The following is a 14,205-nucleotide window of genomic DNA, read 5'->3' on the forward strand; positions in this document are numbered from 1 at the left end:
ATCCCTGTGCCCAGCTGAGCAGGTAATAATGACCAACAGGCGCCGTCTGGGGGGTTTTCGACCTTCAGCCTTCTCCGGCCTTCTCCAGCTGGCTGGGTGAGCATCGTGGCCTAGCTGCCTCCCCCGGGCCAGCAGCAGCAGCTGGTGGGACTCCAGTGCAATGAGGGAGGGCTGGCCTGGTCCAGCTGCACTGAGAGCTCTCAGGCTGAATGCAGCTTCTTCTACCACTTCAGCACCCTGGGGTGTCCTGGATGCTGGGCACAGGGAGGGAGGCACTATCTTACCTTGGTGACACCAGGGCTCACGTGGTACCCTAGAGGGACTCAGGCCAGTGGGCAAAGCTGGGCCTGGTGAAGGAGGCAGCTTCAAGGGCCCATCCACATATTTATTCGCACATTGCCTCTGAGGAGGAAGTGAGAACATGTTTGCATCTAGAATCTTAATGCCCTGATTGTGGTAAATATGATGCAGTGGCATTCGCGTATCACATGAGAAGCTCTTACTTACAAGGCAATGAAGTTATGGAGATATGTATAAATGAATGAAAAAAAGGCAAGGAACTGGCAGTTCACAAAAGGAAATACAGCTAGTAAATACGTGGCCAAAAGTACTTAACTTTACTGGTAAATGTACTGGTAATCAAAGAAGCGAAAGTTAAAACAGCAGTGGGAGTGAAGGAGCAAGCCCAAGAAGGAGCCATCTGTCCAGGCACAACTCCCTGCCCTGCTCCGAGGAGGCCCCACCTGGCTGGCCAGCCTTCCTCTAAGGACCTGTCCCAAGGAACTAAACCAACATTTGGACAGACCGCCGTCTCCATCCCAGTGGTGTCCAGGGAGCAGAGATGTGGGAGTCAATCCAGGGGAGCCACTCAGCAGTGCTCGGCAAACCCGAGCCAGGTGCCAAAGAGCTGAGGCCCCAGGGAGCAATGGATCCCATTGGTCATAGAGTGCATGGCCTCCTGGGGGCGGGGGTAAAGCACCATGCATGACACACAGGGTGATACAGATGGGGGGATGCCATGGGGGCTCCCCTCTCTCCCCAGATCGCCTGAGGAGTGCTACCTTTATTTTTGCATAAGAGGGAAATGGTCAGGGAGAAGACTTTGCACGGTGCCTGAGTCTGGCTTCTGGTCATTTAAGTCTGACCTGGACTGGGCATTTTCCATGGGGCCAGTGCTGCCCTGCTTGCATGGCTGGCCACTGGGTCCCTACCCCAGCACCTCTGACTTCCTTGAGGGCTCCAGGCCTGAGCTAAGTGGGGTCCGCACACCATCTGACTGGGCCCCTAGCCCTTTTGGGAAGACATGATGGCTCTGAGCACAAGGGAACAGAACTTCAGAGGGTCATGTGGGATGTCCCTCCCTCCTCCATGACCCTTGTCCACATTGTTTGCTCAGTGAGGCCCATGTCCTGGCTGTGGCCCCATGAGGCTGACAGGGCCTACCACATAGCTCAGGGGCATGGCCCACAGAATGGGGTGCCTGGGTGGAGCTGGGCCCCCTGCCAACCCCAGGTCTCACCCCACACAGGCCCAGTCAGCACAGCTTCCAAAACCCAATGTGCCAACGGCTGCCCTTTTAGGGCCATTTCTGTTTGGCGCAACCACTCTCTTCCTTCACTGTTCATTCCCAGAAACATCAGTGGAGTGCCTCCCACAAGTTGGGCATATTCCTTCTGTCTACTCCACTCTTGTTACTCCTTTTAAATTTATCTTTATATTCTTGAGATCTTGGATGTGATTAGGCTGGCATCTGGGAGGTGTGTGGTTACCATGGTTACCATAAGGCACAGGAGGAAACACTTCTGACCTCCCATGACCGGCCAGGCAGGAGTGCAGCATGGCTAGCCTTAGAGCAGGGTGGTCTGCAGGCAGCCAGCTTTACCCTCACATGCTCCAGCCTCAGCCTGGAGCCATCACCTAGAGGTCGTGGGCCTGGTGAGCTGCTGTATGCCCTGCTCCCCACAACTGGAGGTCTGGGGAGGAGCCTGAGAGCTGAGCTATGAGTCCCCTACCTGCAGAGCCCCTCAGCCCATCCAGCAGACCCCCACCAGGCCTCCCCACTGGGCCCAACTCCTTCCTCACTGAGGCACAGCACATTCCAGTCCTAGATGCACAAGAGCTCCCAGATGCCAGCTGGATCCCCTACTCGGGAGTCAGGCCTGGGCCCCCACGCTGCCTTATGCAGGACAGGACACTGGCCAGCATGGCATGTTGCACTCTGCATGCTCACCGGTCTTCATTCACATGACTAGTGCCGGTATGGATGCCATCAGGGACCTCTAGGGCCTTGCGTCGCATCACGTGTGTCTGGTATGCTGGGTAATGGGTGTCAGCCCGCCTAGCACCTGATTCCTGTGGCCAAGCAGAATGAAGAAGCTGGAGCCGGCTCCCCATGAACTTGAGAAGCACGGCTTAGTTGAGTTTTTGTGTTTTGACTTCCCACTCTGGGAGAGCAGCTGGAGACTTAAGGTTTCCCTTTCACAGAACTTGGTCTTCCAGATGTTCAGATTGGCACCACCCACTACCCGACCTCTCGTGTGTCTGAGCCACCACACGCGGTGGGAATTGTGCCTCTGAAACTGTTTATCATTGCCTTCGGGAGACACCCTGAGCCTCAGGGAGCTCCGAGGGGCCGCCGCTGTCCTCCTAGAGCCTGGCGGGAAGAGCTGCATTTGCTACCTCCTGGCTTAGGAAGGCCACCTTGTCTGAGTTAGGGGAGAAAGGGGGCTCTGCTGGCAGCTTGGCTGTGACAAGGCCCAGGGCTGTAAGCATATGAAGGCTGGCAGGGAGGCTGCTGTGCCGCCGTCCCCTGCCCCACTGGCGTTTGCATCTAAGACTTGCTCGTTAGGATTAGCCAAAATGACTGCACTTGAGGACAGGGATGGTGTGTGGTTTGGGCTCTGCCTTGCTGCCCATCTCCATGCTCAGCTCTAGTGCTCTCAAAGCTGGGGATGTACGCTGGGCAGTCGTCACAGGCACACGAGAAGAGGAGCTGAGGCTTATAGCGTCCAAGGCCTGGCCTCTAGCCCCACTCACTCAGCACCTGTGCTGGCTGCCAGAGAGGGTTGGTGGGACCTGCCCCGAGACCCTGAGCAGGACATAAGTTTGTGCATTCTCGCCACCTGCTCTGGGGGACATCCTGCTGCCAGACTCTGGGGACAGGAGGCCATAGCCTATTCATGCAAACACAGTCTGGTGGCAGGATGGAAAAGCATAAATCCACCACAAAGCACCATCCTGTCCCTAGTATGAACTTGTGGGAAGAGCACCCTGCAGGAGGGTGGGGAACCCTGGGATCACAGAGAGTGGAAGGGAGGGTGCCCTACCCCAGGAAGGGCCATATGGGGACACAGGAGGCTTTCAGCTCACTTGGGGCCCACAGACACGCTCCACAAAGACTGAGACACATGTGCACCTCAGCCTCACTGGAAAATGCATGCATATTACAGGAGCCACGGCTTCTGGGAGAGACCTGGGTTGTGTATATTCCATGTCTTCCCCTCAGGGCACAATGCCTTCAGAGGCTGCGTGGCCCTGTCATGTTGTCTCTGCAACCATGGCTAGAGTGACCTTTGTTCATACTGTGCCATGCTATAAGGTGTCCAGGCCTGAAGTAGGCTAGCTCCCTGGAGCTTGGCCTCTGCAGTAGGGAAGGGTTGAGATCACCGTACAGGGCTGGGGCATGCATCATTCTTGGGTTGTCGCTGCTTCTAGACTTTTTCTGTGGTCAGAGCCATAGGAACTTGGTATTTAAAAAAAGAAAATGGAATGAGTAAATTCCACATTTAAATTTGACGTTATGAGGTTTTAACCACTTTGAATGGCACATCAGATCTGTTTCCAGGTTTATTTATTGTTAGAATATAATCCTCTTAGGACATACAGTGGAAATATGCGTTGCCATAGTCTCTTGAGCAAATTATCTTTGTATGTGCTTGGTTATCAACTGCCTATCCAATTAGGCCCATTGGTTTCAAGTTGTTTACAAGTTACAGGGACTTTTCTTCCATTTTTTATTTTTTTGTTGTTTGAATATGTAAACTGTGTATATGATTAAAAAACCAAAATTGTATCACAGGCTATATTCAGAGAAGTCTTGTCTCCATCTCTGCTTTCTCTACCCTTTTTCCTTCCTTTCTGTTTCTTCTAGTCCTTCTTCATCTTCTCGTTGCTTCTTTGTGCAAATAAGGGTGAGGTATGTGCATATGTGCACTGTGTATGTGCGTGTGTGTGTGTGTGTGTGTGTGCATGTGAGGCTCACAGAGGCCAGGAGCCCCTCGACACTATTGTGCTTCATGTTTTACTGATTCCAAGTGGGCATTCTGAGAAGTATTCTGAAAAAACCAAGGAGTCTCAGTCAGAACTGCTGAAAGTCTTTCAGCCTTGCTCTTTATTTCCTTCAGGTCGAATTCCAGAAACCAGAAGTCTGAATTTGGAGAATGCTGGAATAAACACCAGCCCCAACAGTCAGAAGATTCTGGTTGATGCTCAGGAAGCCACCTCCGTCCCCCACATTTATGCCATCGGAGATGTAGCAGAGGTACAGCCTGCACCTGCCACCTGGCCTCACCACCCCATGCCCCCACCCCACTGGGCCTCCGGGGCCTATGAGGCTCCCAGAGGCTCTGGACCAAACCCCAGGTGCCATTAGACTCAAGTTCTGGGAAGGATTAGGCATCAGCCTCTGCTTGCTCGAATGCTCCTCCTTTCTGTGGAGAGGGGATAGGAAAGCCTTCAAAACTGAAAGCAGATTCCTGTTGTGAAACTCTGAGGGAGGGGCATCTGTTCACACACAGGGCCTCAACTTCCCCAAAGATGGGCTGGTAATACAGAGCCTTGGGGCTGTCCTGGCCCCACAGTACCAGGCTTGACCTCCTCACCTCAGTTTGCCCTCTGAACTGTGGGTGGGTCAGTACCCTCCCCAGTTGGGCTGTCAGATGGGAGCAGAGCACATGGACGCAGCCCCAACTCACCGCCTGCCTGCTGCTCCCCTTGTGAGTCTCTGGTGGAAGCCCCACCCCTAGCCTGGGAGGCATCTTGTCAGCGCCCCTCCCTTCTTCGTGGCCTGTGGCTGGTCTGTTGTGGGATCCCCATGTTCCCAAAGCCTCAGGAGTAGTCGACCTGTCCTGCATATGTGCAGCATGTTCTAAGGAAGGTGGCTCAGGCGGGGCCCTGGCCAAGCCTGAGAGTTAGATGCTCCAGGACCCCAGACCCCAGCAGGCCTCTTGGCAGCCAGACCTGCCAGCACCATTGACATGTTAGTTTCCTGTGGCTGCCATTACAAATCACCACAAACTGGGTGGCTTAGATCAACAAAAATGTATTCTCTCACATTCTGGAGGCCAAAAGTCTGCAATCAAGGTATGGGCAGGGCTCTGCTCTCCCCAAAGCCTGTAGGAGAAGACGAGTCCTCATCCCTTCCATCTTCTGGTAGCCCTGGGAAGTCCCAACTTGGAGCTACAGCACTCTGTTCTCCTTCTGACCATCTTCGTGTGTGTGTGTGTGTGTGTGTGTGTGTGTGTGTGTGTGTGTGTCTGTTGTTTCTTTCTTCTTAGGACCCTCTCATTAGATTTTGGGTCCACCCTAAGTGACCAATCCTAAATGATCTCAATTCTTAACTTATATTTGCAAAGAGCCTCATTTCCAAACAAGGTCCCATTCTGAGGTTCCAGGCAGACACGCATGTGGGGGATGCTATTAACCCATCATGATGTGTTCTGGCACAGCCACTTTTCTGAGTTCTGTGGCCACTGCAAGAACAGACAAAAGTCCTAGCCCTTATAGAAGTGACATTCTGGTTGGGGTCATAGATGACAAGTAAATAAGTGAACCATTTCAGGTAGATGTCAGAAGATGCTTAGTGCAGCAGTCCAGGGACACCTGAGGGAGGAACAGAGCCAGCTAGAGGACACAGGGGAGCTCAGTGAGGACGCTTGTGCCCATCTGAGAGTGTAGGCACCACCCTGCCCACACATACCCCAGAACCCACTTTGGGAAATGCTTGGGGGTGGGGGAACCAGTATCTACAAGTGGGCCCCTGGGTGGAACATCCCAGAGTTGAGGGGGTATAGGTGGCAGCTATCCCCAGTGCTGCAGGACCATCCCAACTTCAGCCTCTGCCATAACTCACAATGGGCAGGTCTTCTGGAGAGCTTGGCACAGAGACCAGAGCGGGAAGCCATGCAAGGCTGGGCCTTCCCTTTGTTCCTGAAGGACCAGCCTACCCATCTGGCATAGTCTTTCATGAAGACACCTGACCCCATATAGACCCCTCCTTCTAAGACAACATGGCCCCTGGCGTTCCCATGGTACCAGAAGGGTCATCCACTAGCTGTGGCCAGTGCTGACTTGTGAGCCAAGAGGCTGCCACTTGAAGCTGCCCGTGAACCCAGACTCATGAAATGGTTCGTGGGGAGCAGACTACCAGATGGAGGTGGGACCCCGGGGACAACTTGCTGGAGCATGTGGTCAGAGCTGCGGCCACTCCTCACAACCAGGTCATCTCTGACCATCTAGTCAGGCTGCTGGGATGGACGGAAGTGAGTGGCTTCACATGCCCACATGACTGGGCAGCGTTGTTGCTCGTGTGATCTCTAGTGGTTGGGACATGGCATTCTCTGGTGGCACCTTCTGTGTTCATCCTGTGTGCTGCGCCCTAAGATAGCACTCATGGTCCTGGGAGAGTGCCTTGTGTATTAGACCGTGCTTTCTGTGCACCCAGGAGCCAAGCGAGATCCATGTGCAACAGGGCTCATGCCGACATAGCGGAAACCATAGTATTTCAGATTGTGTTGCCAGAAATACATAGTGCACACAAAGGCAGTATCTATTGAAATATTAAATCTACTCAGTTGGAAAGGTCATTCTGGGCAGTCAAAAGAGTTAACACCCCAGTGGTCTGGCATCCAGCGGGGAAGAGTCCAGCAGGCGGGTGGGGCGGCCATTGTCTAGTGCGATATTGTGTGCTGTGCGCATGGACGTTTCCGCAGTTAGTCAGGCCCGGTGGAATGCACGGGCTGCTTTCACAAGTTTATCTCTGTGGATCTCTATTCATTTCTGGAATGTCAAACAACATCTGCATTTCCTGCTGCTACAGAGGTGATTGGCAGCCGGTCCCAGGCTGACGCGTGCAGGAACACTGGGGGCTGTGCCACCTCCTGCTCCCCAGGCAGGACACACCCTGGGACAGAGGGGCCTCCAGCAGCACGGCATTCTGACTTGGGATCTGTAATGGACTGTGACATGCAAGCCAAGCTGCTTGTCAGGAGCACACGAAATGCTTCCAGGGCCCATTTTAGCCTGAATCCCAGTTAACGTGAATGGTTGAACAGTAGCGGGATCTCCTTTGAGCTTTGTCATGAGGGCAGCTCTCCAAGGCCACCAACATGAAGAAGGGGTTCGGAGAGAAGCTGTGCACGAGTGTGGGCAGCACAGCTGGGTGCATGGGCAGCTCACCTGCTTTTCCAGGGAAGGGGGTCATAACTACAGGTGTGTTCTTAGAGCAGAACAGAGGGAAGCAAGCCAGAGAACAAGCCAACCCCCAGGAGCCCTGGGGCCCAGAGGCAAACAGCCTTTGGAGGTTTCTGAAAGGGGCAAGCTTCTCTAGGAAGGCATGGGTGGTGGTGAGGGTACTGCACAGACTCCCTCAGACATGCCAAAGTGACCCCAGGCTCCCTCCTTACATCAGGGGCGGCCCGAGCTGACACCCACGGCTATAATGGCAGGAAAACTCTTGGCCCGGCGCCTGTGTGGTCAGTCCTTAGATGTGATGGATTACAGCAACGTGAGTACCCACTGCCCTTTAGCATGCTAAGTCCAGCCTGGAGACGGCCGCAGTTCTTTCCGGGGGCATGGTGTGTGTGTGCACATACATCTGTGGGAGTGCATGCACATGTGCCTCCACGTGTGCACGCATGTGAGCTTTAGCTCTGAAGGTGTGGCCCAGGAACAAATGAGGGTGTCCACCCGCCTTCTTATGAGCTGCCAGCCAGCACATCTGAGGACCTAGCCTGCACTTGCTGTTCTTGTGTCCCATGGCAGGCATCTTCAGTTTTGGGTCCCCAAGGGTATAGGTCACTTAAGACCTGCTTTCCAGGTGCCCACCACAGTCTTCACCCCGCTGGAGTATGGCTGCGTGGGGCTGTCAGAGGAGGAGGCCATGGCTCGCCACGGAGAAGAGCATGTGGAGGTAAGGTCCCCGAGGACAGAGGGGGGCCAGGACATCATGCCTGTGTGGCGCTCATGCCCTGATGACGGCCTCTCCCCGACAGAGGCCTGGTGAGCCAGCAACAGTATTGGCCTCCCTGCTTTCCAGGGCCTGAAGTTTGGCAGAGTAGGGTAGGGGGGCCCCGAGTGATGGCTGAGATATGGTATGAAGGGACATGTAGGGTGGGATTGCTGGAGGAAGCCCCAGAAATGAAGGCACGTTTGGGTTGTGGTCCCCCTCACAGGGGCATGTGTCTCCCTCCACCTGGAAAGGCTTCTCTTACCCTCTGACCTTTTCCTGCCCTCCAGCTGCTGCTCTCCACCTCCACCCTGCCCCACCTGGCCCTGCCCTCGGGTACCTCCACCTTCCTGCCACCCCTGCCTTGGTTCCTTATCTGAGATTCGTCCAGCGCTCACAGACCCCCAATAGCCCAGACTTAGGTACTCACCCTAGAGGAAGGCTGCTTCTGGAATCTGTTCAGCTGGCCTGCTGTGGCCTGGGGTGGCCCCAGGAGGTGCCCCAGGTGGCTCAGCAGGATGCAGGAGCCTTTGAAACCTGCCAGGCTGTGCATGCTTGAGAGCCTTCCGTGTGGCTTCATCTTGCTACTGCAGCAGCTTGCAGATGGACCAGGAGAAACCAGACCCCGTGTGGCCACCACTGTGGGCCTGGTGTCCTTCGGGAATGAGTCACTGGGTTCCAGGGCCTGCCCCTTGCCCCAGCGCCCCGGTCCCCTCCATCAACGGGCCATGCTTGACAGGCCGGCCTTCCCCCCAGCACTGTATTTGCTATTTTTGTTTGATTCATCACAAGTACATGGGGACATATGTTCATGGCATTCTATAATGTTGTTTTATGTTTCACAATGTTGAATGGCCAAATACCCTTTGTTTGTTTTCTTTTCAATTCTGTCTTAGTTAGAACAATATTCTCTGAAGTTCCATTAATTAATAATGGCTGTGCAGCACATGTGAGCGCCCCGCTCATTTTTTACTCGGCCGCAGCCCCGAACACGCTGTCGAACCCTTCTCGGGTGCTGAAAGCCTTTGTCCGACAGCTCCAGTGTGGCCCGGGGGCCTCCCTACATCTGCCTCCCCCCCTTTGCTCAAGTGAGGGCCCAGCAAGCACCAGAGTGCCCTCAGGAGGCCAGAGAGCCACTGGGTGGGCTGGACATCCCCTTCCAATGTCCACAGTCACCCCGTCCACTCTGCAACATCCACCCGGTGTGTACTCCTGGGGGCACCATGTCCTATGTTGAGCCTCGGACTGTGACTTGTCACAGTGGACTGCACTTAGCCAATCTGGTGCCCACTTTGCTACTGTGACCGGTAGGGGCCCAAGAGGGCCTGGATTGAAGAGGGTCTGTCCTGCAGACAGTGTGGCTCCAGCCACAGTCTACCTTTGTGTGGGAGAGAGAGGGGTGCTATCCATGGCCAGCTGAGCCATGTCCTTGCCCCAGACCACAACCTGCAGGCCAAATGGGCAGTTCTGGGTTCCCACCACGTCCACACAGTTCACTGGGCCTGTAAAATGCCTATGAGGCTACTGACTCCAGGAATCGTTATCTTGTCACTTAGGTTTATCATGCATATTATAAACCACTGGAGTTCACAGTGGCAGAACGGGATGCATCCCAGTGTTACATAAAGGTAAGTGTCCTCATGGGCCTGGACTGGGGCATGCCAGGAGGTGAGAGACAGGGAAAGAGCTGGCACCCACGGGTGGAGAAGCTCCATTCAACCACCCGTGCCCCCAAGGCAGGGCCGCGTGTGCAGCCCTGGGGTCTTGTCTCCAGCCAGGCTGACAGTTGACAGTGTGGCTTTCAGATGGTGTGCCTACGGAAGCCCCCACAGCTGGTGCTGGGCCTGCACTTCCTCGGCCCCAATGCAGGTGAAGTCACTCAAGGATTTGCTCTGGGGATCAAGTAAGTCCAGAGAAATGTCAGCCGTTGTGCGATGCCCAGACTGGTGTCCCTCCGAATGTTGGTGGCTCTGCAGTTGGAAGTCTGCCATGTTGGTGTTGCTTTTATGTAGCATTGTACGTGTTTTCAGCAGAGCGTCTCCTAAGATGTGGCACGTCGTGTTACATGAGAGGCAGCCGGGCCACCTGGGGAGCAAAGGGAGAGGCCCATGTCCCTGATCACCCAGGGTGGTGGTTGGGGGTTGGTCACAGTTTGGGTCTTTTCTACTCAGAATGAGCAGGGTTGGGGCCCTTCTTCACATGGCAAAGCACCCAGTCAGTAATGAGCGAGGTTGACGAGAGCTGCCCCAGGGCCAGCATGTGTTTTCCAGAGCTGGGCCTTGGACACAAGCTGTGCTTTGTAGGGTCCCAGGTCCCCAGGCTTGCCTGGAGCCTTTGCTGATGGAGTCTCTGGGTGGAGGTGAGTTGTCTGGGGCAGTGGGGTGTGGGGCTATCAGAGGCAGGAGGGTAGAAAGGTGAAGCGGCAGTGAGGGAACCGGGAAGGGCTTCCTGGGCCGCCTGGAGCCCCATATGTGCTTGGGGCTTGTGGCTGTGGCCAGGACCCAGCCTTGGAGCTTGAGGGGGTGGGGGGCAGATAGGAAGTAGGAAATAGGAAAGGGCAGGAGCTAGAGCGGCAGGGCCCATACCCAGGAATGCTGATGGGGCTGTGAGGGTTTAGTACAGATGCCCTGGGAGTATTGAAGCCACTGGGTGGGCCAGGCACCTGGTAACAATAATAATTATAGGACAGAGCCAATAGGAAGATCAAGAACATGAATGGGCAAGTCACAGGAAAAGGAAATTAGTAGAAAAAGTAGAAAGTTGCTGTGTCTCATTTGGAATTTTTAATATAATTAAAACACCAAGAAACCATTTTGGCCAGTGAAGGTTTGACACCGTCCAGTCCAGTGGTGATTGTTTTCTAGCATCTGCAACTGGAGATGCTGAAGGTTTGAGCAAATTGGTGGAGTGAGGAGACCCATGTTCAGACACCATCAAGAGGAGGGTGTGAACTGGACATTCCCACTGGGGGCCTTCGGTCCACATTTGAAATGCACACACTTGTTCATGTCAGATATTCTAACACATGTGCAGAGACAGAAGAGGGTTGTTTGTCTCAGCCTTGTCTGTGGAGAGTGGAAGCGCCCTGTGGGGAGTCCACACTTCCTGTGCCTCCGAGGAGGTGGTCGCTGTGCCTGGGGGGTGGTCGCTGCTGAGGGTGCAGGGGAGCATGTGTGTGAGAAGAGTGCTGACCAGAAGAGCAAGGTGAGCAGGACCGGGCAGGGGGCTGGGCCGGTGCAGGCTACAGTAGTAAGTGGGCTCAGGCTCGCCAGAGCAGGCAGGTCAAGCCTCACCTTGGCAGGGAGAGGGAGCAGGCCCACAGAAGAACTGGCTGGAGCCATGGGCCAAGCTGGGATTGTGCCCGGTGGGCTGGGAGCAGCAGGAGGCCAGGATGGAGTGAGGGAGGGAGGGGGGAGGTAGGAGGTGGGCCTGACGTGGAGCCGCTTGGCATTTGCTGGGAGACACGTGGGTGTTGGCAGCCGTTCCTGGCCACTGGCTGGGGAAGACAGGGTGGGGGCCAGGACCGGGGAGCAGCGAGGAGACTGTGACTTGTGAGGCCCTCCCCTGGGTGACATCTTCAGAGGGACGGGATGCTGTGGACATGCCTCCTTGTGCTGACTCATCGCCTGAGTCCCTCCGTCCCCCTGTGTGCAGGTGCGGGGCCTCCTACGAGCAGGTGATGCGGACGGTGGGCATCCACCCCACCTGCGCTGAGGAGGTAGCCAAGCTGCGCATCTCCAAGCGCTCGGGCCTGGACCCTACCGTGACAGGCTGCTGAGGGTAGGCAGCCATCCCTGCCAGGCCAAGGGCACACGGCGTGCCTGCCGCCCCCACAACCAGGCTCTTTTGAGGCTCAGATCCAAGTATGTAGCTCAGGTAGGCTCTGTGTTTAAGGATGGAACAGTAGTGGGGGGGGGGGGGCGGGGGTAGGGTGCCAAACTGCTCTCTGGGTACATGGGAGGCTATGCCTGCCATGCCGCTTCAGACATGTGAGCCCTGTGCCCAGGCCACAGTGTCTGAAGAAACAGGGCTGGGAAGGAGGCCATTTGAGGGCCCCACCCTCCACAGGGCACCCCCGGACACTGGCCTGGCTGCCACTGCTCCCCAGATGCAGGAAATGTCTTGAGGCTGGGCTCACACCACAGGAGGGGCATTGGGTGTGGAAAGCATCCCCGGCTGAGCTCAGTGGGCTGCCAAGCAGGAGGAACGTGCCTCCCTCCAGTTTTGCTCAGCGCAGAGCAGTGCCGGCTTGTTTCCCTGTTGCCCAGAAGGTGGAGATGCTGCCTTGAGCACGGCAGTCACCGCACATCTGGTTCTGTTAGGGCTTTTCAAAGTCAGGCTGGGAAGGTGGCAGCCGGAAGCCTCGGGGTATGTTCATCCCAGCCCTCTTCTGAGGAGGAAGAAATTAGTGAGACCCTCCCTGACCCCTGCTAAAAGGTTGCATGTGGTCAGCGCCTATTCAGCTGTCGATGTGAGAGCATCCTCGAAGCTTCCACGGCCTGGCCTGGGGTGTCTGCTGTGGCTGTCAGCCCCTCCTGGGGTTCAGCTCCTGAGAGCTGATGCAGACTATAGACTGAATGGGGAACACTCCACAAGATGCCCTCAGGCAGGCCCAAGGGCTGAGCGGTAGCTGAAGGTCCCATGGATTCGGGCGCAGGCCCACAGCCCCCCAGCCAGGGCTGCCCTTGATACAAACAAAGGGTATCCTGAGGAAACTCCCACCAGAATATCATACCTAACAGAGCTGTTAAGAGCCTGCCATAAATTTTTATCATTTCAAAATATTTTTTGACAGTACGGTGTCCCTGTGATGCATCAATCGGGGAGGGGGGTGTGGGGGTAGGGGTTCTCCCCGGGGCCTGTTTCTCCTCTGTTCCCAGAGGGTCCCTGTGTGTGGGCACCGGAGACGTGGCCAGACAAATTCAGGGATGGCCTGACTACCCCTTGCCGACACCCCGTTCTTGCAGGACGCAGAAGGCCGAGCCTGGGCAAGCCTCACCTCTGCCGGGAGAGCCCCTGAGGTAGTCAGCGTGGGTGGCGTCTGGACAGACCCCCTGTGTGCCCTGCAGGGATGGCTCCAAGGGTTGTCAGCCCCTGACCTCGCACACCCTCCTGCCTGGGCCAGCCCCGCCAGGCCCCTGATGCCAGAAGATGACGATGTGCACAGAAACCCACCCTGTGGGCTGTCCATGTCCGAGCCCCCCTGGTGTCTCTGGAATGTAAATAAAGAGGGTGTTTCCCTGACATATGCTCCACCTGTGCTGTCCCTGATGCACCCCTCCCCCAGGATGACCCAGGTGGGGGTGGGGCCTGGCTGCCCAGCCTGTCACACATATACCCCATACCCCCCCACCCCGAACCCCACAGCCACGCCTCAGAAGACCCTGACCCTTTTCTCTCAGGAACAGGGAGCAAGGCCGTCCCTCCCAGGGCCCTCTGCTGGGTCTCTGTGCATCTCACAGCAAGGCAGGCCCTTGAGAGGGGTGGGAAGCCACTGGCTTTGTTCCAGAGCAACCTGCCAGTGGTGTGGCCCAGTGACAGGAGTTGGCAGGGGTGTTGGAGGCTTTCTGTCCCCTGAACGTCAGGCATCTCATTACGTTTCCATTGTGGCCCTCCCAGCCAGCTTGTCTGCTGTGCTCAGGCTAATCCTGCACATTGAGGCTTGATGGGTCGAGGGAGCGCCCTTCGGCACCCGGCCGCACCTGTCAGTCACTGCAGAGAGACAGTGCTGACAGTGACGGGCAGGGCCCTGCATTGTGCTGGGGCTTTAGCGGTGGTTAATCTTGTGTCTTCCTTAAGAAAACATCACTTAGTCTACCCGCCCGGGAGCCCTGGATGGGACCCTGCTTGTCAGCGAACAAAGGAATGTCTTTGCACCTAATGGGCCTACGGGAGCCTCAGACACTCGCCTGCTTGGTGTGAAGCGTGTGCAGGAGCTCTCAGACGCCCAATTAAGATGCCGAGTGCAGGGCCGGGCCAGC

At 55.9% G+C, this 14,205-nt stretch overlaps 1 protein-coding gene across 7 annotated transcripts in view; it reads left to right on the forward strand.

The window, feature by feature from the left end:
- Nucleotides 1-13,468, forward strand: part of TXNRD2 (thioredoxin reductase 2) — a 51,659-nt gene extending 38,191 nt beyond the window's left edge. For 6 of the 7 annotated variants that reach the window (XM_042911286.1, XM_042911287.1, XM_042911288.1 and 3 more), the window contains 7 exons: nt 4,404-4,540; nt 7,688-7,783; nt 8,096-8,188; nt 9,781-9,852; nt 10,030-10,127; nt 11,879-12,087; nt 13,192-13,468. In XM_042911286.1, the coding sequence (XP_042767220.1) occupies nt 4,404-4,540; nt 7,688-7,783; nt 8,096-8,188; nt 9,781-9,852; nt 10,030-10,127; nt 11,879-12,002 (620 nt within the window). In that variant the 3' untranslated portion in view covers nt 12,003-12,087; nt 13,192-13,468. The remainder of the gene's footprint in view (nt 1-4,403; nt 4,541-7,687; nt 7,784-8,095; nt 8,189-9,780; nt 9,853-10,029; nt 10,128-11,878; nt 12,088-13,191) is intronic. The other variant, XM_042911291.1, reaches the window with a different exon arrangement.
- Nucleotides 13,469-14,205: the final 737 nt, after the last annotated feature.

Source organism: Panthera leo, chromosome D3 (genome assembly GCF_018350215.1).
Source record: "Panthera leo isolate Ple1 chromosome D3, P.leo_Ple1_pat1.1, whole genome shotgun sequence".
Taxonomy (NCBI): domain Eukaryota; kingdom Metazoa; phylum Chordata; class Mammalia; order Carnivora; family Felidae; genus Panthera; species Panthera leo.